Below are 22,785 nucleotides of genomic sequence, written 5' to 3' on the forward strand. Positions count from 1 at the left end.
GTCATACGTGAGTTTTCTTGTGTGCAGGTGTAACCATTACCAAAATGGAGATTTGCTCAGTGTCTGTGGAAGATTAGATTATACACTGGAAGGTCTAACCTCAACGACTGATGTCAAGTGATTTATGGGCTGTTGGTGGCACTATCTCACACTAGCTCTGTAATGGGGGGAAAAAATATAATAATTAGAAGCTAGACGACTCTGGTGAAAATTCATTCACAACAGACTGAGATTGAACTTGAGTCAAGAATCTAACCGCCACAAAGATGAGGCTGTGCAAAATGGAAGTGATGTCCATTTACAGAATTTTTTCTGTGATTCTCATTCAAGGTTTCAAACTTTTGCTTATCAGCCTGAAAACGCAATAAATTAGGAACAGAAAGACATAATAATAATAATAAATACAACAGTTATTATTATTATTATTATTATTTTGACAAAGAGTCTACCAAGCCAAAATAAAAAAAAAAAAACAAGAAGTAAACTATTCATCCATAAAGTATGAATGAACTGACTAAGTGCTTAATCTGCTATGGAACTAATGGGTTCTCACTTCTGTCTTTACAGCACGGTTCGTTAACCAGGTACCTGTTTAATGGATTTAATGTATGTAACTCATACAGTGACAAGTCCATCCATATGTTTGCTTTTTTATGCTTTTTCTCTTTTTATTTGTTATTTGTTATTTTGTTGACATTACCAAATAAGTGCAAAAGTGTCCGCTTTGAGAAAATGTCAGAGGGAGGAAGGGGTCAAATGCTGTTACAGCTTTCAGACAGAGTTCATTCCCACCTGAGAACTCAAAAATAAATGGTCTTCAGTGTCCTTTAAATCAGCTCCTAGAATAGTATCAGGTCACTAGACTTACCCATAATGCATTTACCTTTACTGTCATTATCACTCTGACACAATTATTACTCATAGTTGGTCACCCCAAAATTATACATCCTGTTGTGTGTCTGGATGTTTGAATAGATAAAAAGGAGCAAAGGATGTAATTGAAATCCTGATGGTCTTTTTCATTAAGTCTAATCTCAGGATGAATGAATAAATCCAGTCTAGAGACCACAGATAATTTTTTCAAGAATAATGGAAAAAGAGGCAGTCCATCAGTCTTGAAAATGAGGAGCCACCCGAACCTTCATGACAAAAGATATACCTTTGTTAGCAGTAAGTTGTTTTCATGTTGTATGTCATATTCATTGAAAAACATCTCTCTCTATCTCTATCTCTCTCGCGCTCTCTCTCTCTCTCTCTCTCTCTCTCTCTCTCTCTCTCTCTCTCTATCTGTCTCTATCTGGTTGTTGGCATTGGAACTGGAATAATCTTCAGCATTTTTAGAGAAGGACAGTAGGGCAGATGTTTATATCATATTATGTAAGCAGAAGCGTAAAATCAGAGCCTTTCTCGTTGGAATGTAGCCTGCGCTTGGTGCCATTTGCACAGTGAATTCAGATGCTATATTTTGAAGATCATAATCCTCTTGCAGGCGTCTTTGCTCTCAAATCCAGTCAACAGGTATCTCAGTTGTGAAAATTCAGTCCTTTACTTTTTCACTAGTCCTCTTTTTTCTAAACCATAGGGTTCACCGCAAGTTTAAGTTTATTTTTTGGTTCAAGGATCCTTTCAGCATAAAATGTTGTGTTTTTGGATATATTGGTCTTTGTTTTCTTTCTCACCCCAAAAATTAAATGGCTGGGAAATAATTTTCTACACAAATGTTTTAAATTAGATTTATTTAAATATAATTATATTAAGTAAATTTGATTAATTCATGCCAATTAAAATGTGATTTCTTTACCATTTACCAAACTGCACTGTTTAAAACTTATGAATTGTGTTTAATTAGTTTTAAAAGTCATTTTTCAATTAATTTTAATGATAAAACTTCACATTTACTTTGAATTTATATTGTCTGCATTATTTAGCTAAAGTTTACACAAATGGGAATTCAGCTTTGTCGTTTTGCTTTTGTCAATTGTTTTACAACTGAAATTCGTAAATATTAAAAAAAGACTTAAATACTTTTCATATGAATTACGTCTCAACATTTGGTTTCTGTGAATATAAATTTGTATTCACTTCACTTCAATTTAGTTCATGTTTATTTGTATAGCACTTTTCACAATACATATTGTTTTAAAGCAGCTTTAGAGGAGATGAATGTTTCTACATTGCAGTTAAAAATCATTTGTCAGAGGTGATGTCCATATGGCAGAAATCCTCCAGTTAGTTAATAACATGTATTCAAGCATAAATAATTGAACACGATTAAGGCAATGATTACATGGTATTATCATAATGATAGCAAGAAAAGAGGAATGAATAATGAAAAAAGGAAAGAAGAAAATGGGAATCTATTTCAAATCTTTGAGTGAATGTGGTCATGTATCACCACTCTTGACACTCACTGCATGCTTAAGCTCCACCTAAGAATTTGACATAAGATTCATCCAAGTGCATAATCTATTTTTTCCCACAATTTGCTAAGCAATGATCTGGTCTATTCAATATCCAAACTCCCATTTGCTGTCTTAAGCATGGCTTCACAAACAGCATCAGTAATGTTTCTAATAGTTAATCAGCTGTTGTACAGTCAAGGTGATGTGTTTTGTTTCATTATTACTTTATAACACTTACAAAAGTCAATAGCCTAACAGAGTTGTGTTTCCTAAGCAACAAGCCATTCGATTTCAGTACTTTTTTGCTAAATGATCTTGCAAATCTGTTTATCGTAGCATTAACTTGACACCTGGTCATTAATTGTTTTATAATTTTGATACAGCTTTAGCTATGTCATGCTTAGCTGGTGCTTCAGTATAATAGTTCTGTTTTTGCAAAAACAAAAAAAAAAAAGTATTTTATAACCAGACTGCAAAGCTGCTCAGATAAAGGAGAAAAATGTGCATTATATTATATTATATTATATTATATTATATTATATTATATTATATTATATTATATTATATTATATTATATTTGTGTACTTTGTACAATTGTGATTTTTATCATTTAAAAATTGGCATCAATATATTATTTTATTTTTATATATGATATATTTTATTGCATATTTTTATGACAGCATTTAACATCATAATCTTAGTGCAGTATCATTTTACATAAGCCATTCTCAAGCCCACCTGCAAGGACACCAACGGAGCCGAGAAAGGGGTGGAGGGAATGTAAATAAATAAATGGAGTCGAAAAGATAAATCATCAACCTGTGCTGAGGCTGAAAGGAAAGGGGGAGACCTGGAGGTAAATGATGGATGGCCTCCGAGAGCAAGCTGAGAGTTTGATGACTCGAAGTTGCGGTACATAAAGCTCCTTCTTTTCCCTCAAGGCCTTTGTTTTATCACATTTTCATTTTACCTTTCCACAGAGCTACCGCCCTGTTCCTAATGCCCTCTGTTATGTTATAAGCTGACAGAGTAGCCTTCCTTCTGGAAAAGAAAAAAAAGAAAAAATGGCCTTCAGTCTTGAGGGGATCCGCATACACAGGCTTCACGTCCTTCTTGCTTCCCCCACACTCCCTCTATATTATTAATTAGGTTTCCTTCTGGAGCCACATTATTGCCTTAAACCAAACACTGCCTGCACTGCTCACCGTTGAGAACATGTGTGCCTCTCCTGGCTGCAGATGGAAGGGGAGAGAGAAAGAGACTAAAAGATAAAATGAGCGAGGTAGAGTCAGAGATGTAAAACGAGAGAAAGAGAGCGAGCGAGCGAACAGATAGAAAATGTGAGAGGGAAAAAAGCAGAGCTGACTTTCTCTGTGTGTGTGGATATGACAGCGTGTGTAGCCGGCCAATCAGAACGCGCCTCCTGAGCTGCAGCAGGCTGGCAGATTTGGGAGCTCTAGCGGTTCTGTTCTGGACTGGATTGAGCTGCTGCACACATACTCTCTGTGTGACTTAAAAAATGTAGAGGAACATTGGGAGCCCTCCATCGTATTCCAAAGAATTGTCATCTTTTAAGGAAAGACTGAGAAGGTAAGAGGCACACTCTGTTTTTTTAGTTTTTTTCTCTTTACTCATCTGCTGATTGAAGCTTGAGTGCTGCCTCTGTTTGTCTGGCTTGTGGTGAGGCAGCATTCAGAGACAGTCTGAGAGTTGGTCTAGTGTAAATGTGGTCGTAGACGAAACAGAGAAGCAGGATGAGGGAAGGAAGGCAGTGTCTGTCCATTGATCTGTGCCTCTTTCCTTACTCCAGCACTTTATTGTGGCCGCATGCGATTCTTCAAAGCTCTGTCTCACTTTCCAATGAACAAACAGCACAGCAAGTGCAGCTGTTGAAAGCCCTTGTTGCTGATTATTTAGTGCTTATTGATTGCCTTGAGAAAAATGAACTGCAAGCTTTCTTTCTTCTTCTTTTAACTTATATTCTTTCACATGCGAAAATGCTTGAAATTTGTTATTTATAAAAGATATATATATATATATATATATATATGATATACATGTGTGTGTAATGTATGTATATGTGTGTATATGCATCCTTCATCATTCTTAGGAAAGCATTCATGCATTCAGAGTAAATTGAGAATGCCTAACAATCAGAGACTGAGGGCTGTCTGACAATGATTAAGTGATTAGACCAGCCTGTATTTGATGCATGGGGAAGTTGTGTTGTGCTTGAGCTATTGCCTCCATGCAGTGGACATGCCAAGGTGACAAACGCACATCAACGGATCCCTGGAGTCCCTCCCCCGATATTTCTAATCCTGTAGCAGGCAATCAGTCTCAGCATCACCTTCTCCTCATGCCACTGGATTGAGTGCAAACGGTAGGGAGAGCTTTGAGGTTACAAAACCACTACAGTTCTATAAAAAGATCTGCAATTTTGTGCTGTGAAGTGAATAAGACATGAGAAGTAGAGGGAAAAAATATTAAATTGAATAAAGTTGGCTGAATCAACTGCACTGGGGAAATTTTACTGCTTCGTGTCTCGAAGGTTGTCTCTGATGCATGAGCCGACTTTAACATTGAAGGAATGTTCTGGGTTTAGTCAATTTAAGCTCAATCGACAGCACTTGTGGTAGAATTTTCAGTGGTACCAAAAAAACAATTTCGACATGTGCCTTGTTTTCTTAAAGAAAAGTGAAAAAACTGTTTCTGTGGGGCACTTATTAGGGGGTGAATGGGGCCAATTTTGGAAATGTGAAACTTATAATTTCATAAAAGCGCCCAAAACTTGTGAATTATTAAGCTGTAAAATTGTTCTAATTTTTATGATCATTTTAGGGTTTTAGACATTATGTCGCCATGGCAGTAAAATTGTGAATTTGGATATAACTTTACACAGACAAACGTTAGTAAGTGAACATCACTCTAATATAATGTATAGTGTTGACTAGCATTGAGTATTTTAATATTTAACTATTGATTTCCATTGTAAGTTCCTCATTGTGACCCGAATTTTTGCTTTTTTTTTTGCGATTGAGTTTAACTTGCACTGAACACTGGAAATATTCCTTAAACATTAGCTCACAATACAGAATGACTCCTAGATTCAATTTACATGAATATTCCATCACTAATGTTTCTTTTTGCATGCATAAAAAGATTAATTCAAGCAATGAGTGGGGTAGAGAGCCGACAGGAACAAACATGGAAAAATGTCATTGTGAAAAGACGCCTCTCAGCCACTGTTCCATCCGAGCCTCACTCCATTCCAATTAGCATCCTAATTAGCTGCACTGGATTCTAATCAGTATTACAAATTTGTTTTGAAGACCTCGAGAAACCTGCGTGAATCAGTCGAGACCCTTTTGCTCTTGAAGTGCAGAACAAGGGCACGTGAGATATTGCTGCCTCCTGGCCTGCTGTGGTTTCAGGTGTCGATGGAACTGTGTTTTATTTACATGTGTAACACTCTTTTCTCTTGCTTAAGATGCTTATTCTTGAATCTGTGCTCAATTCACTTAACTAATGAGTTGATTCTTTCTTTATTCTGCACAAATCCACAAATTTATTTTATTTTATTTTATTATATAAAACTGGTCGCATTTGGAAAATTGGTCTGGACGTCTAACATCGTGGACAGATGCATTTTGGATGGCAAATTGTGAAGATAAGGGTTCAGCGATTGAAAACTTTGACAACTGTCTGTTTTAACATAAACCATTGGAACAGCATGAAAGAAACGGAGCTGTCGCCCAGTATTAGTCAAAATGCACTCAAAAAGCAATTTCTATTCAAGGCAACACAATAAGCTTGAAAGAGCGAGTGAGCGAGAAAGAGCGAGTAGAGGCTTTGCCCTCCCTCCTCCTCTTGAAAAATCTTCAGCAAGACTCCGTAAATAAATTGCGTTTCTGATTGAGCAGATAGACATTATTCTGAATGAGAAGCTACAGTAGCATATTCATTTCCTCTCGGAACTAGACTCAGGCTTCTGCTTTTATTCAGCATAATCTGAAAAAAAAGTATTTTTTTGCTCTTTTTCTTTCATATTCAGCCAGTAAAAAGCTATCACATTTATATATATTTTTCCCTTTTAAAATATGTTTGTTTTTAGTTGCACAATAGGCTAACATGGTTATTTTTAAGGAATACAAAATGCATTAAAAAAACTAATTTACATAATTAGAAATTAATTTGTGTAATTAGCATACATTGATGAAACTGGGACTCGTACATTGAGTTTTTCTACTTCATTTTGAGACAGTAGTGTCCAATATAATATTTACCCTCCTGCTCCCTCTATTCAAGTTACAAGGTGTCAAGCATGCTGAGATTTCTTGTCGAAAATATTCTCAAAATACAATCTACTCCATTGTGACGAACTCACTGTCCAGTGGCCTGAGGCCAATAGTCTGGTAATTCTCATCAGACTGGTGCTCAGAGTTGCATCAAGCCTGGTGAGTTCAGTCAGGCAGGTTCACATTAGTTACGTTTCATCACACAGATGAATCCAGATTCACTGATGTGAGATGCTGTATTTAGAGATGTTTATTTTGAGTCATGTGCTTATCATAATCATTTATGTCAAAATGCAAAGTCTGAACTGTTTTTAATGTGAGCAACTTTGATGGTGTATTTTTATTTGATTTTATTATTTTATATTTTTTAATGGTTATAGCTCCAGTTCTCAAATTTGACAGTCTTTAAGTGGGATTTTTCCAAGTACTCTTTTTGCAAGTTACATTGTTACACCAGTAGGTGGCAAGTGACTGTGTTTGACTTACTTGTCATTGATTCTGAATCATCCACTCAATCAATTCATTAAAAAAAAAAAAAAAAAAACTCATGATTCCCTCATAAATTAACAAGTCTTTATGAGTGATTTATAAATTATTTAACTGATTTGTTCAAAAACACTGATTTATTCAGGAACAAAAGGTGAGTTAGCCTTTGAAATTACTTAAATGACTCATTCAAAAACGATCTTTAAAAGTGAGTGATTCTTTAACCAATTTGTTTAGAAACACTTATTCATTCAGTAATGAAATAAGTGAGTCTTTTTGGCCTCGAAACATTGGCCTAACAGTACAGTACATACAGTAAATGAACAATTGCCTGTCTTTATGAGTGAGTCATTAAAGCATTCTCTAACTGATTTGTTCAAAAACATTGATTCATTCGGGAATTAAATAAGTGAGTCTTTGAATCATTTACTCAATCGATTCATTGGAGAATGAAATATCACTGCTGTGTATTGCTCAGAAAACTGCAACAATCGATTGTTGTCTATTTTCTTTTGCGGAACAAAAACGGATAAAGTAACTGGCAATTGTGTCTGAAATCTAAGTTACTCAGTATTAACTTCTTGTTTATTGAATTTATTGCGGCATTGTCATCAGTGCCCATTACTTCCACTTCAGATTAGTACAGTGGTTTCTGGGTTCATAGCACCAGTACACTGATGCTTATAGAGAGCAAAAAGTAATATTTCAAACTTAAAAAGTTTCACAATCAAAGAGATTTTATTAATACCATGGTTATTTAATCATCCCTTTACTTGGTTTATGAACTATAGCTAGTGAGTTAAATAGTCAGAATAGTGGCCTGGTCATTGAATTTCGGATACTAAAACACTGTGGAATGTGGTTTTCTTGTTCTCCCCATTCATTCACCCATCTGTATGCACACTCATTCAGTATTTTTTTTTTTTTCATCTTTCATGTTATATCATAAGTTGAACTGGCATATGCTATTGTAGGCTGAAAGAATAGCTTCTCACTTAAATTCTCAATTCTTCTTCTTTACCCAGTCTCAAAATTAAGTTCATTAATTTTCATAAAGTAATATTCATAAATAGCTCAAGAGTAGGCCATCTGTTGCCAGCAAGACAAAGAAAGCGACTGAAAAAGACTTTTGTGTGCCATGCATGAATAAGACAGACAATGAAAATTGTTTGAAATATTTTGCTCTTAGAAATAAGTATTCAACATGTCATGGCATTTGTGAAATTGTTTTCTGATATGCACCACAGTTTCCACAGTAACATGTCATGATGCATTATAAAGTAAATCTAACCAGACTCTTTTTCTGGTTTGTATAACAATACAGTTAGCGAAACAGTAAAGTTTGCAGCAATTGCTTTTGATGGAAACTGATGTTTTGCTCTGTAAACCAATGCATTGACTCCCTCTTCAGTCTTGAAGAACCTAGCTGACTGTTAAACCTAACCTAACTGTTTTTTATTCTCTTGTAGTCAAGCTAGAACAATAGTAGAGAAGAGAATAATAGTTAGAAAGCCTTTTCTATTGTGTTAGTGGTCTAAAATTATTCCCTCGTCATTTAGTATATCAGTGGCTCTTTCATTAAGATTATATAACAACAAGCACTTTTAATGAAATGCATTCAGACTCATATCGCAGTGTTTTAGATTCATTCATTAATTCCAACGGATTCTATTTCGGCTACTGTATTATCGACCTATGTGCACTAATGAATACACATAACAAATGCAGCTCTTGAAATGCTGAATATTGCCTTCAAATACACTCTATGCAAAATTTCGTAAAAAAAAAAATAAATAAATAAAAAACCAAACAAACAAAAAACAGTGTGAGGTTCTTGAGAGATTAAAGTTGCATTCACATGCCACACAGTCCATCTTCCCTTACAAACAAAAGTGAGTCTCTCAGATATCTCACTGTCAGTTTGTGTGGCCCCATGAAATATTTATTCCAATCGTGTAATGTTAGACCTATGGGACATGGCTTCAGCATTACTGTGACTGTTTTAAACATGTCTTGGAAAGGAAGTGTTCAGATGTAGCTAAGGTGACAGGAAATGCCCACCCTGCAGCGTTTCCACTGTCGTTTGTTTATTTGTTCTCTGCTTTTTTTAGTATTCCGACATCGCAATTTCTATTAGGTTTGAGGAAGACTAACCCTAAAGCACTAGGTATTTCACTTGTCCATGTCAGTAACCCTCATGCCGTCGAGGAATGAAGAGTATGAGGAAGCTTCTCCTCAACAAGTGACAAATCTGAATTGACAGGGAGGCAGAGGAGTGGAGAGCTATCAGCTTCTTTGCCGAGGTAACCAGGGACATGCATTGATCCCGGAATGCCGTTCAGCCAATTGAATTGACTCACCATGCTGGAGCTCTCATTACACGTCCCTTGCACCAGCAGACATGATACTTGCTATTATACTAGAACAGCTGTTCCATCAAAAATGTATTAGATGTTTCACCGAACGGCAAACAGCAAGATCGCGATGGGCTTTTAGGCCAATTTTCATATCTTAGATCTTCACGGGCAGCAGCTAATCCCAAATTTTCAGTGGAATTAAAATGTAATCGCTGGCTGCGTTTCATTTCGCCCCCATGAAAGTACAGTTTGTCCTCTTTCTTTCACACAGATGTTTCGTGGATATCTGCCATTGCCTCCAGTGAGTCTCCAGTGGATGCCGGCTCCCCAACGAATCAACACGTCTCGCTCTTGGCCCACGATGTGAGTGCCGCCCGACGGGTCTCAGCGACAACAGGATTTTAAACCATGGCCATCAGCCAAGCCCTGCGAACTGGTCCGATTGGCGTCTAGAGCCGCCCACCACAAGAGAGAGACCTCTGGGTGAGCGAGAGCGGGAGTTCAAACGTTCCGACTCTTTAACATGAGAGCAGCCAGCAGCCCTGCCTGTCTGTCCCCTCTGCTGCTGTGCCTGTGTGTGCTCCAGAGGAGCTATGGGACCCCTTCACCGCCCAGCCCCACATTCACCCACAACCAGACCAAACTGCCCGACAGCGACAAGGACTCGCATTACCGCCCCAAGCGAGGCTGGATCTGGAATCAGTTCTTCGTTTTGGAAGAGCACATTGGGCCGGATGCCCAGTATGTGGGGAAGGTAAGAGCCCTTTTTTTGTTTCGATCTGTGTGCAGGTGTGGGAATCAGGTGATTATCTGAAACAAACTGAGCTGTTGTGTTTTGTATGGTTTGTTGAGCGAATAGTTTCTCCAAAGAGTGCTGTTTTAACCAGAGACAATGGCTGTGCATCACGTTTTTGGATTGTAATTAAAATGTGCGATGTCACTGTGTTCTTGTAATCATATTTTCTTGGAAGCGAGTAAATAGTGCAGGTGACTAATCAGAAAAAATATCCATGTTTCTCCGAACAGCATGTTTTTGTCAGAAAATTGATTTGGCTTGCAAATTAAAGGCTGACCCGTTACATCCATCCTGCTAAAAAGAGTGTAATTATTTTGACTGTCAGCTACAGACAAACACAAGGATCCCGAGGCCCTTTTTTGCTTCTGTTTATTTCAACACATTCATATGATGATCATATGGAGTACCTTATATTTTGGGACTCTGGAAAAATTCCAGAGATCACTCTGCGGCTTATAAACGTCAACAGCAGTACAATCAATTATTTTGCCCATTCGGTTCTGTGAAGACTGGCCAGCTCTGTCGGCTCAGATGAAACCGCAGTTTCATGGGTTGGAATAATACAGGGTGACACTGACAGCTTTTGACATTGGCTCAGTGAGGTGAAGGTTAACATGAAGATAACAGAGTTTATGAAGAAATGGCTGAGCAGCCATCAATTGTCTGTACCTACATCCCTCAGGAACTGAGCCAAGTGTGTGTGCCATGTTTCCTCAGCACCATTGGTCAGGTTTGCTTCAGATCTGCCCACTTGAGTGTAAATACATGTGTGTTCATGTGTGCTAGGCATGAGAAATTATTCCAGTTGTATAACGGTTCCATTTGTGATTATTTTAGTACTTTTAAGAAATAAAAATAAATTGTATTTCCCAATTGTAATGTCAATAACAGGTAAATTTACAACTGTTAAATTTACATTATTTTAGTGATAACATTAATACAGTTCAGTAATTGGCCTTAGCTAGTACAACAATATTAAAGAAACAAAATGTGGTAATGTATTTCATAGAATAATACTACTTATTTTCATTCAAAATACTACTGGCAAAATATGAAATATTTATCTTAAGCTGAAAGTTAAAATTAGTCAAGGATACAAGTTAGGCCTATTCGTTCATATGAGTCATTCATTCAAGAATCCAATTAATCCAGTCAGGCTGCATGATTTTGATGGTTCCTAAGAATCATTTGTTTGGGAGTCTGATCACACTGGTTACACTGTATGATTTTGATTCACTGAGAAGAACTGATTCATAGGAGTCTTTTTTTCCGTAGTTAGACTGCTGGTTGCACTATATGGTTTTGATTCACTGACAAAAACAGATTCAACTCGAGAGTCATTTGTTCTGTATTTGGACTACACTGGTCTAGCTGTCTGATTTTGATCCACTGAGAAAAGGTGGCTCACTGGAGTTATTCTTTTGGGAGTTTGACTGCACCAGTTGTGCTGTTATGATTTTTGTTCACTAAAAAGAACTGGCTCATAAAAGTCATTCTTTTGGGAATTAGACTACATCAGAGTCCATTTTTATGGGCATTATCTGTCTTTCCTTAGGAGACATGGAGGGAGAGTTGCTCTGCCCACATTCCTTTAACCTGTTCTGCCCTTTTAAGGTGTTAGTTGCATTTCGGGGGAAGGGTCCATAGACCCTCTTAGTTGGCCCTTTGGTTAGGTGAGGGGGCGTTTGATATTATTTGTTAAATATAACAAATAGTTGTGTGTCTGATTGGTCCAAATGCTACATACCGATTCATTAGAGTAATTTGTTATGTAATTGGACTACACTGGTTGTGCTGTATGATTAGGGTTGGGAATCGAAAATCGATTCCGATTCCAGAATCGGATGAGCACTTCAATTTAATAGATCGTTAAAGATCGCGAACACGATTCAAACACCAACATGATTCTATTCCTAAATTACAATGATTCGTCTGTTTCATTCCTCAAACTTTGACGTGTGCGATCAATGTTGTGATCACTTGGTTCGTTCGTGCGGCGTACGATCACACCAGTGATTTGAACATTTAAATCTGCGTTCGCACTGCCATTGACCTAAAGAGAGCAGCTGTCATCTGTCATGAATGAAACAGCTTCACAGTCTTTTCAACCACACAGTATCATTATTTCTGTGTTATAAATATATTTAAATCACAGAAGTACTGGGATAAAAGTTTGTAGTTCAGATATAAACTCTGATGTGTACGGTAGCGCTTAAAATGGAGTAAATCACCTTTTGAAAGTAATTTGACACTTCAAATTAAGATTTATCGATTACATTGTTACGCCAGTAGGTGGCGAAAAGGGGCTGTTAAAATGTATTTGTCTTTGAATCATACAAGAGATTCGTTGAAGAACGCTGACTCATCCAGTAATGAAACAAGTAGGCTACATCTTGAGTGAGTCATTGAATCATTCATTCATAAATTACATGTGATTTTGTTTAGTTGTCTAATGTGTTTTCTCCAGAATCATCACGAGAGAACCATAACTTCCATTGGGGAAAAAAAAATTAAAATCAATTTATCCAGAATCATGTAGTTCTATTTTGCACACAAACAGCTCTTAAAGAGTTTTAATGTAGCCTGTTGATTTTTGTTCATGGTATTCAGCTCCAATAAATGGTTTGCAAAAAAGAGACAGGATAAATGTTTGATATCATTATTTAATCACATTGGAATCGAAACTGGGAATCGAAATGAATCGGAATCGATAAGAGGAATCGGAATCGGAATCGATAAAATTCAAACAATACCCAACCCTTGATTCACTGACGAGAACAGATTCAACTCGAGAGTAATTTGTTCTGTTTTTGGACTACACTGGTCTAGCTGTATGATTTTGATCCACTGAGAAAAGCTTGCTCATTGGACTTATTCTTTTGGGAGTTTGATTGTGCCAGTTGTGCTGTATGATTTTTGTTAACTAAAAAGAAGTTGGCTCATAAAAGTAATTATTTTGGGAATTGTACTACTACATCAGTCGTGCTCTATGGTTTTGATTCCCTTAGAAGTACCGATTAATTTTTTTGGTCTACACTGGTTGTGCTGTATGATTTTGATTCACTGACAAGAACAGAGTTACAGGAGTTATTAGTTCAGGAGTCTGAATATAATGGTCCTGCTGTATAATTTTGACTCAAAGGAGTCATTCTTTCTCTGACTAGAATACTGGTTGCATTATATGGTTTTCACTACAGTATCCAATAGAGGTTTTGTCATGTAATTGGACTATGCTGGCCGAGCTTTATCACTTTGATTCACACGGAAGAGCTGGCTTATAAGAGTTTTTTTTTTTTTCATTCAGTCAATCTTTCTGTAATTGAACTACTGTCTGAGCTGTATGGTTTTGATTCACAGAGAATAACTGATTCATTAGAATCATTTGTTCTGTAATTGCACTACACTGGTTGTGCTGTATTGGTTTTGATTCACTAACAAGAACAGACTGGTGAGAGTCAGTCTTTGAGGAGTCTGACCACCCCAGCCGCACTGCATGATTTTGATTCACTGAAATGAACTGACTCATAGGTGTCAGTCTTTCTGTAATTGGACTAATGGAATCACTGAGAAGAACCAAATAATTTGTTCAGTAATTGAACTACACTGGTCGAGCTGCATGATTTTGATCCACTGAGAAGAACTGGAACTACACCAGTTGTGCTGAACAATTTTGATTCTCTGTGGAAAAACTGACTCATAGAAGTCATTAGATCAGGAATTGGACTAGACTAGTCACACTATATGTAGTCTTTTTAGACTTAGTCTTTAAAAGTCAGTGGATTCAATTCAATGGAGCTCATGTTGGAACAGAGCAGACCTGGTTAGATCCTGTCTGGGAGACTTTTGACTAACATCGAAAAGAAAGGAAACTCAGTGTGACAACATTCTTACTTGTATTGAACTGCAAAACATGAAGCCAAACAGTGCCCTTGTTCTGCTCACATGGGTGCCACTTAATTTTGTGCTGCTGTGGTGTGACCTGTCTGTAAAAGATTTGAGTGAGCTGAATATTTTCTCTCAGGCCTTCTTAAACTGCAGTGACAGAAATGGGTTGAGGCTCTCAGTAGCCTCCCACACTCCTCTCCACTCTTTTTTTTCACACCTTCTTCTGCCTGGTCCCTCCAGACCACCATCTTTTCTTCTCTCCACTTCAGTGGTCAGACAAAAAGAGGTTTTGGGGGCCCAGACAGACCTGTTCTACTAAAACCCTGCCTGTCCTCAAATATCTAGTGATAGGAACATAAACTATGTCACTTTATAAAAGCAGATGGGAAATTTCAGTGGGACCAAGTTTTGTGGGTTAGAAATGGAGCATACAGAGAGGATATTTAGTTAGAAAGAAATTATCCTGAAATGTGTTGGCTGAAAAACAATTCAACACCTGCAGAGCTTTGTAAACTAGCGATATTTTTTGCTGTTTGGTCATCACATTTTAGAAGAATTTATGGTATAATACAAAAAGCACATGAATAATGTATGATTTTTAAAGGGGTCATATGATGCGATTTCAATTTTTCCTTTCTCTTTGAAGTGTTACAAGCTCTTGGTGCATAAAGAAGATCTGTAAAGTTGCAAAGACTAAAGTCTCAAATCCAAAGAGATATTCTTTATAAAAGTTAAGAGTCAAACACTCCTACCTAAAACGGCTCATTCTAACATGTCTACTTCACTATGTGGGAAGATTTACATAATGCCGCCCAAATGTTCACGCAAAAAAAGAAGGCGTAACTTTAATTATTGCTGTTGCCGCCGCTGCCATGTTGTGGAGTTGCTGTGTGTTTCGTTGTGAAAGCGAAACTACTTTGTTTGGCCTTCCAAAAGAGGACACAACTAGAAATCAGTGGTTAAGTTGTATTTACAAGACAGTTCCAGAACAGTTCAACCCAAATATTCAGATGTGTGCTGCGCATTTTATGGAGGATGAGGACTGTTTCCTGAACCAGTAGCCTACAATGCATCTGGGGCCACAAAGGCTGTTTCTATAAAGTTGGGCAATTCCAACTTTGCAAGGACAGTCTGGGGCTTCTGACTCACAGCCTGTAAGTATGTTTTTTATATTTAAATAATTTGCCACTGATGATTCAAATGCAAGTTTTGAGCAGTGTAGAGTAGGCTTGTTGTTTCTTCGATCACAAATGCAGGCATGGTTTTATGTTTACGCAGCGCGATAAGCAACGCAACGCGTAAATAGCCAGTATAAGTCATTATAATCCGTAATTATGTCCCCACTGGATGCAACAAACGCCTCATTTGTACCGGGTTTTATTGGTTTTGTCTCGTCCTGCTGGGAGACAGAATCACAGTGTGTTAAGGGGCATAACATTTCCGTCATACGCTTGAGGTATTCGGCCAATCACAACGCACTGGATAGCTGGCCAATCAGAGCACACCTCGCTTTTTTAGAACGATGAGCTTTGTAAAAATCGACGCGTTTCAGAAAGGCGGGGCATAGAGGAGAAACAATAATGTAATTATATGGAAAATAATTTGTTTTTTTAACCTTAAACCGCATAAACACGTTGCATTACACCAAATACACAAAATAATGTTCTTTTTAGCAACATCATATGACCCCTTTAAGGTTCCCTAATGATTTAATTCATAATGTTTTTACTAGGTCAATATATTTTTGCCTCATTTTCAAGGTGAAGGATATAAACCTTGTTACATTTGTTTATTCATTCATTCTAATTAATAATAATTAAATAAGTTGGCATGGTTTTTGTTGTAATTATAGTTTTTGTCTTTTCACAATTCAATCAGTATTTCATCACATTGCATTTAATAATTTTAGCCAATTTTTCCTACTAAAGTGGCATATGATTGCAGTGGCGGTTCGTGGGTTTTAAAATAGAGGAGGCACACTAATTGTAACGTTATTGGTTATTGTAATTGTAGTCTATGAAAATAACCATGGAGTTGATAGTAACATGCAAAGTGACATCTGTCTAACTGCAGCAGACCAAATTTTCAATCAAGGGGGCTCAAAAAGGGGGTTAAATATAAAATATGTTTTAAAATTTTAAGTCAAAACATAATTGTTAACTAAAGCTAACTAACCAAGTACTGGAATGCATCTTTCACCACTGAACTCTTCAGCAAAACACTGTATCATGATTTGCAAAAGAAAAGAAAAAAAATCTAAATGAAAAGAAACTCTTAGTAAATTAGTTTCCCCCTTTTGTCAAGTAGCATTATGCTCATTGTATGATTCTTGTCGTAGATGTGATACATCAGTGGTATCCATTGGTTACACAATCTAAACAATAGCAGACGAAGTTTCTGGCTGAGCGAGAGACACATCAGTCTCATGAGGTTCAATTCAGCTTCTCTTTGATTTATTCACGCTTCTCTTTTATATCAAATGAATGATGAGAAAATGTTCCCAGCACGTACGTACTTGAGCACTTCTTCAGTTTGAAAAAAAACCCCAAAAAAACAGCAAAACAGAAAATTTGTTTAGTGTATTTTTGCCTAGCAGATACAATTTGTTCTTCATACTGTAGATTATTGCTGTGGTAAATATGCTCCCTTTTCATGTGGAAAAGCACATACACACACACACATCCAGAAAGAGATGCATTCGCACACAAACAGCTTAAGCTTTGAAATTTGTAATAGAGCGCTAGCAAGCTGCCGGCGCTCTGGAAGGTCTCTTTCTCTGTTAATCTCTTTACCAGCAGACTGGTAGCACACATTAGTGCGAGCGTGTGATAACTAGAGAGGATCTACAGTAGCGTAGACTTTGGAGTAGAGGAAGACAGATAGAGATCAGTTCGCTGCAGTTCTATCGGAGTCTGTCCAGCTGATGAATATCTGTCACTGCAGCTTTTAAGATGGAGGATTACATTAAACCGCTCACCTCCTTCTCACTAATGGCAAATTACCAAAACTCAGTGCTGCCCATGCACGCTTCCTTATTCTGACGTGAAGGGCTCTTGGTGCAGTGTAAAATTGACCTTTCCATCAGCACGCCGGCTTTAATTTGCGGTTAGCGGCGAAGGCTGAGCCGTGATTTAATCAGTCCTTTCCTTCTTGTAGTGTGGGCAGTTTATCAAGCTCCTGCACAAGGCAACCTGTGCTCTCAGGTCTGCGGCAGCTGTAACTGCAAACCCTGCATTATGGTCATGTCTGCAGAGAAGAGATGTTTTCAGTATATGTTATGTTAGTGCATTCTTGATGCAGACATTACTATGAATATTAAAAAGACTGTCGGAATGAGGTCGGTCGAAGCAAGCCGCCTCTAATGAGGGGTTTGTTTTGACAATATAGGGCATTGTTTCTTCAAAGTCTCATTTATATGTTCACACATTAACATGCACTCTTAAAGGCACAGTCCACCCAAAAATGAACGTTCTGTCATGTACTCACTCTCAAGTCTTGTATGATTACCTTCATCTGTGGAACATAAAAGTACTTATTTAAGAATTCTGGTAACAAATTTTGGTTACCAACATTCTTCTAAATATCTTTTTTTGTTTTGTTATGTTTTTCCCAAAGAAGAAAGTAAGTCATACAGGTTTGGAACAACATGAGGCTGAGTAAATAATGACAGTTTTCATTTTTGGGTGGACTTTAAAGTTCGCGAGAAATGGAAGTTGTGATCGCCTTTTCTTCCCTATTGTGAACAGGGGCTTTTCCTCCGAGGAGGCAAGGGAGGCAGTGCCTCCTCAAAAAAAACAGGGTTAGAAAAAAATGCAAATATTGCAAAATATGACATAAAAGCATATAAATCACTCGTTTTTATAAAGTAAAACTGTTCAACAGCGACACCAGCAGGTAAAGTTACAGCAAGAGTCTGCATCTCTCTCGCCTCCCCTCAGCCCATTGAATTTTAACAGACCTCCTAAAATGTGCCATGAGTTTGGTGGGGGGTAACTGAGAATGAATGGGGTAAAGTCACATGAGAGGAGGCAGTGCCTCCATCGCCATATGATTGGATATGACTGTTTCTGATCGGCTATGATTGGTTCATGCGATAAAAACCCACCTCTTGTGTTTGTGCGCGTTCGTGAATCAGTCTGAATGAGCAATATAATGATGTAACAAGATAACATGCTCTGTGGGTTTTTTAGTGATCAATCAGCTTGTTAAATTTAGAGGTACAACCCTGCGTCTGTGACCAGTGTTTACCGAGCTCTGATGACTGTTGATCTGGAACAGCTGAACATCAGTTCATAAATAAAATACATAACTGTTTATTGGTAATGTAAAAATACAAAATTGATTTTTATTCTGGTAGTGTAAGTTCTGGTAAGTGTAAAAAAAAAAAAAAAAAAAAAAAAAATTGAGGACTTCGCCTTATTTCAGGACACCACTGATTGTGACACATATCTGAGTGAAACAGTTTCTCAGACTGTTTCTGAAACAGGGAGGGGAGTTTATTTTGGTTAAAGATTATGAGGGCACATTAATTTTATGAAAATAATGGCGTGCATGGATTAATCATTTATAATAAACTCTGCAATATCCCATAAATCAATAAGAATTGTCAGTTTTGATTTCATGGTGGCTTTAAAGCACTGAAATGTTCATGCTGCAAGATTCAGTAGCGTTACCTCCAAGCATGCATACATTAAAAGGCTTCTGACCCATAATAGGTGCTCTAATGGATCTAAATGCATCACTTTTGCACCATAATAAAATGTCTTAGAGCTCTGAATGAAGCGTAGACAAGTGTGGGTGTGAGTATGTATGTGTTTGACAAGGTGTGCAAACACTCAGTGGTCACCATTATAATTTAATAGGAGAATGTATTCCGAGCCGGATCAAACTGCTTAGCATGCAAGATGTGCAACACACCCAATTTGTTTCAAATGGTTAATGAGTTTCCATTGTGCTCAAGTGTTTGCTTTCATTCATAATCCTATTAATCGCATTTGATGCATTTGTATTTTCTGGGCTGGCTGCTTTCAGATTTGAGTCTATATCTGTCTGGCAGGTTTCTCAAAGCCTTTCATTTGTGTGGTAATGTTGTGCAGGGGAACAGCGTCACACCTTCTGCTGGACTAGTCAATGCATTCTATCTCCCACTCATCTGCTACCTTCCTTTCTTGATGTTTTATGTGACTTTTTTCACACAGGATGTTGAATCTTAAAATCATTTTTAATCCCAGTGAGCATTCTAAACATGTTTGTTGATTTTTTTTTTTTTACCACAATGCCCTATTTTAAACATTTCATTTCATATCCTTCTTATGAATTTCTATATCTTCACCTTTAAGATTGTAATAATATATTTGTCTTCTTCTTTTTAATAATAACATTAATTTATGTAATTTATATAATAATAATAATAAACTTTATATAAATAACAATTTCCCAACAAATACTTTGTATTTATTTATTGACATTTATTTATTGACTTACTTACTTACTTACTTATTTATTTACCCATTTTACTTTGTTAATGCAAAAGTTGTTTTAGATTACAAAAGCAAGCTTACAACCCCCCCCCCCCTCTCTAGGAGTAACATTAACTAATCATTAACAATAAGACTAGGACTAAGCAAATAGTAAATAGAGCCGGTTTAGTTGTGAAGGTATTGTAAGATCTTCACAATCATCTCGTTTTATGTGTGAATAACTATGGGGAAAATAAACGAATCAATTAACAACATTAGGGCATTTCCTAAAAAATATTTACTTAATTTATCCTCGGTTTAAGGAGTTCTTTAGTAATAGATAAATGCATGATTCAAATACTCTATCCATCTCTTAGGGAAACCCGATGTATTCAATGGTGCTTCCATAAATATCTGAGGCAAGTAAAAAAAAAAAAAGGTCACTCTTTTTTGAAGTACAATGTAGGAGGATTCTTCAATCTTTCATACTGCTGGATGCAGCAGGTGAACATGAGGATACACAGCAGGATGAAAGAGGCGGATATGAGCATCCTTAAACAGTGGCACTGGTTTGGGTCTCTGGCTTAGCTGTGTGGATAAGAGTGTATTTTTGGTATGGTTTAATACTGTATGTGCCCTGCTGCATTGCAGCTGTAACAGGCTTATACTCAAAGTTTTGTGGGTAATGCAATGGCCCCAGAAATAGTGTTGTTTCAGGCCCACCTGCCATATATATCTGAAGGTGAATGTCCCTCTTAGCCAGGGGGAAAAGGTTTGGAAGGTGAACGTCATTCTGACTAATTGCTCACTGCGGTGGGATTACACAGGCTGCCAAGAATTATGGGAACACAGTGGGAAAAAAGAAAGCTGCTTGAATAGCAACCCAGCAACATGCCAAGTAATGTTTTTCTTTTTCTTTTTCTTTTTCTTTTTTCACACCAAGGGCCGTGCTCTGCCAATTCCTGTTGCTTTTTTTTGGGGGGGGATCAGACACATTGCCATTTTTTTCAAGGCCACATTAGTGATCATTAGCAACTGAAATGGTAGCATTTATTGTTGGATAAGTGGCCTGAAAATAGCTGTGCTTCTCAGTTTCAGGTGATGGTCACATCCAGCTTTCTGTACATCCCTAGTTGAAGCTTTCTGCTGTTTTGTATGCATATTGTTCTGTGGTTTGTGTCGCTGTAATTACATGAGCATAGCATATGTGTTACTAATGAAGTATGTGTCAGCAGATTTCACACACTGAAAGCTGACATGAACGGAAGCTATCCTTCATGATGCATCTCTGTAAACATATGGGTCAATTACATACAAGAGTGTCCATGCTAAAGAAAAGGAAAAATCTAGTTTGAACATGTTCTTAGACAGGTTTTGAAAATGTTTTTAGATCATTTACATTTTTTGGGGTTTCAAATTTCTCTTGGTTTTTAATGTCTCTAAAATGACGTGATTTAACCAATGAGTAAAAAGTAATTATTATTTGGACAAAATTTGACTGAGATATTTGAAAATCCGCCTTCAAATTTGTCGAAATTAAGTTCCTAGCGATGCATATTACTAATCAAAAATGAAGTGTTGATATATTTACGGTAGGAAATTTACAAAATATCTTCATGGAACATGATCTTTATTTAATATACTAATGATTTTTGGCATGAAAGAAAAATTGATCATTTTGACCCATACAATATATTGTTGGCTATTGTTACAAATATACCCATGCTACTTACACGTCACATACTGTATTTCCATTACATTTTGAATAAATGTATAGTGTACACAATCATTATTTAAAAAATTAATGAGTAAATAAATAAAAAATGTAAAAGTTGTTTCTGATTACAAAAGCAAGCTTTTTTTTCTAAACAACATGCACCAATTCACAATACGACCATGACTAGACAGTAAAGAGTGCATTTAGTTGTGAAGGTCTTGTAGCATCTTTACAGCCATCTTGGTTTATGTGTGAATAATTATGTTGAATAGTTTTGGGGGAGGTGCTCCACATGACATTTTAAAATCTGGTATAACCTTGCTTTGTCGTAAAAAAGGTGCAGGGGTCCTCTCTATTATCGTTTTTTTTCCTGCATGTTTGCACCACATGATTTTATTGGTGTGAAAAATGTTATAACATTGTACCCGCGTTTGGGATTATTGGCAAGTGAAGATAGAATAAGAAGTCAGACATATAGAAAAGTCAACAGACCAAGGGCTGTAACTTATTTTGCTAGTGCGTAAATAAATAAATAAGTAATATGAGGTCTTTGAAGGATCAGCATAATAGCTGTAGACTGCGTATTTCCTTATGCAGATTCTAAATACTTGTTTGGATATTTATATTCGGCATCACAGAAAATTCTTACCTTGAGGCAGTAAAAGCAATATTCTGTTACAGAATCTTTTATTGCATAACTAATATGAATGTGCTGGGATTAAGCCATGTTTATTAGGAGGTATCCTTTCACTCCTGTGATGCATGTGTATTTCAAATGAAACTCAATTTGGTTCTGGTTGGGAGCCACAGGCTTTAGCCTCATAATGTCGTAGTGTAGTGTATAATTTCACTGTCTACCATGCTCTTTTTACCCATGAGTTAAAAAATTTGTCATGAAAGATTTATATTCCAATGGAGAAAAAAAGGAGTAATATCACGGGTATACATTTAGACCTCTTTTAGTATGTGGAAATTGTGGGTGAACGACAGTCATTTCCTCTAAAACAAAATAGTTCGTTCGAGCACATGGGGTATCCTTGTGCTCGTTTGGTACATGTAATGTGAGTTCTATTTAAAGAGCATGCTAATTACAAATCAAGAGCATTCTTTGACAGGAGCTGGGACATTCCACAGTAGAGCTGCACGATTCTGGATACATTGAGAATCACGGTTTTTTTGTCTCAAATAGAGATCACGATTCTAAACTAAACAAAATAATGTGTGGCAAAATAATATTGCTGCAGTCTATTTAAAAGTGCTTAATTCATTTGAATGAATGATTAAACATTTTAATATACACTACCAGTCAAAAGATTTTGAACGGTAAGATTTTTAATGTTTTTTAAAGAATTATCTTCTGCTCACCAAGCCTGCATTTATTTGAT

The 22,785-nt window shown here is 36.8% G+C and overlaps 1 protein-coding gene across 1 annotated transcript in view; it reads left to right on the forward strand.

Moving 5' to 3' along the window:
* Positions 1–3,883: 3,883 nt before the first annotated feature.
* Positions 3,884–22,785, forward strand: part of LOC107686063 (cadherin-18-like) — a 47,564-nt gene continuing 28,662 nt past the window's right edge. Inside the window, exons 1-2 of the mRNA XM_016482902.1 lie at positions 3,884–3,992; positions 9,815–10,297. Of these exons, the coding sequence (XP_016338388.1) occupies positions 10,067–10,297 (231 nt within the window). The 5' untranslated portion in view covers positions 3,884–3,992; positions 9,815–10,066. The remainder of the gene's footprint in view (positions 3,993–9,814; positions 10,298–22,785) is intronic.

Source organism: Sinocyclocheilus anshuiensis, unplaced genomic scaffold (assembly GCF_001515605.1).
Source record: "Sinocyclocheilus anshuiensis isolate Anshui unplaced genomic scaffold, SAMN03320099.WGS_v1.1 scaffold930, whole genome shotgun sequence".
Lineage (NCBI taxonomy): Eukaryota > Metazoa > Chordata > Actinopteri > Cypriniformes > Cyprinidae > Sinocyclocheilus > Sinocyclocheilus anshuiensis.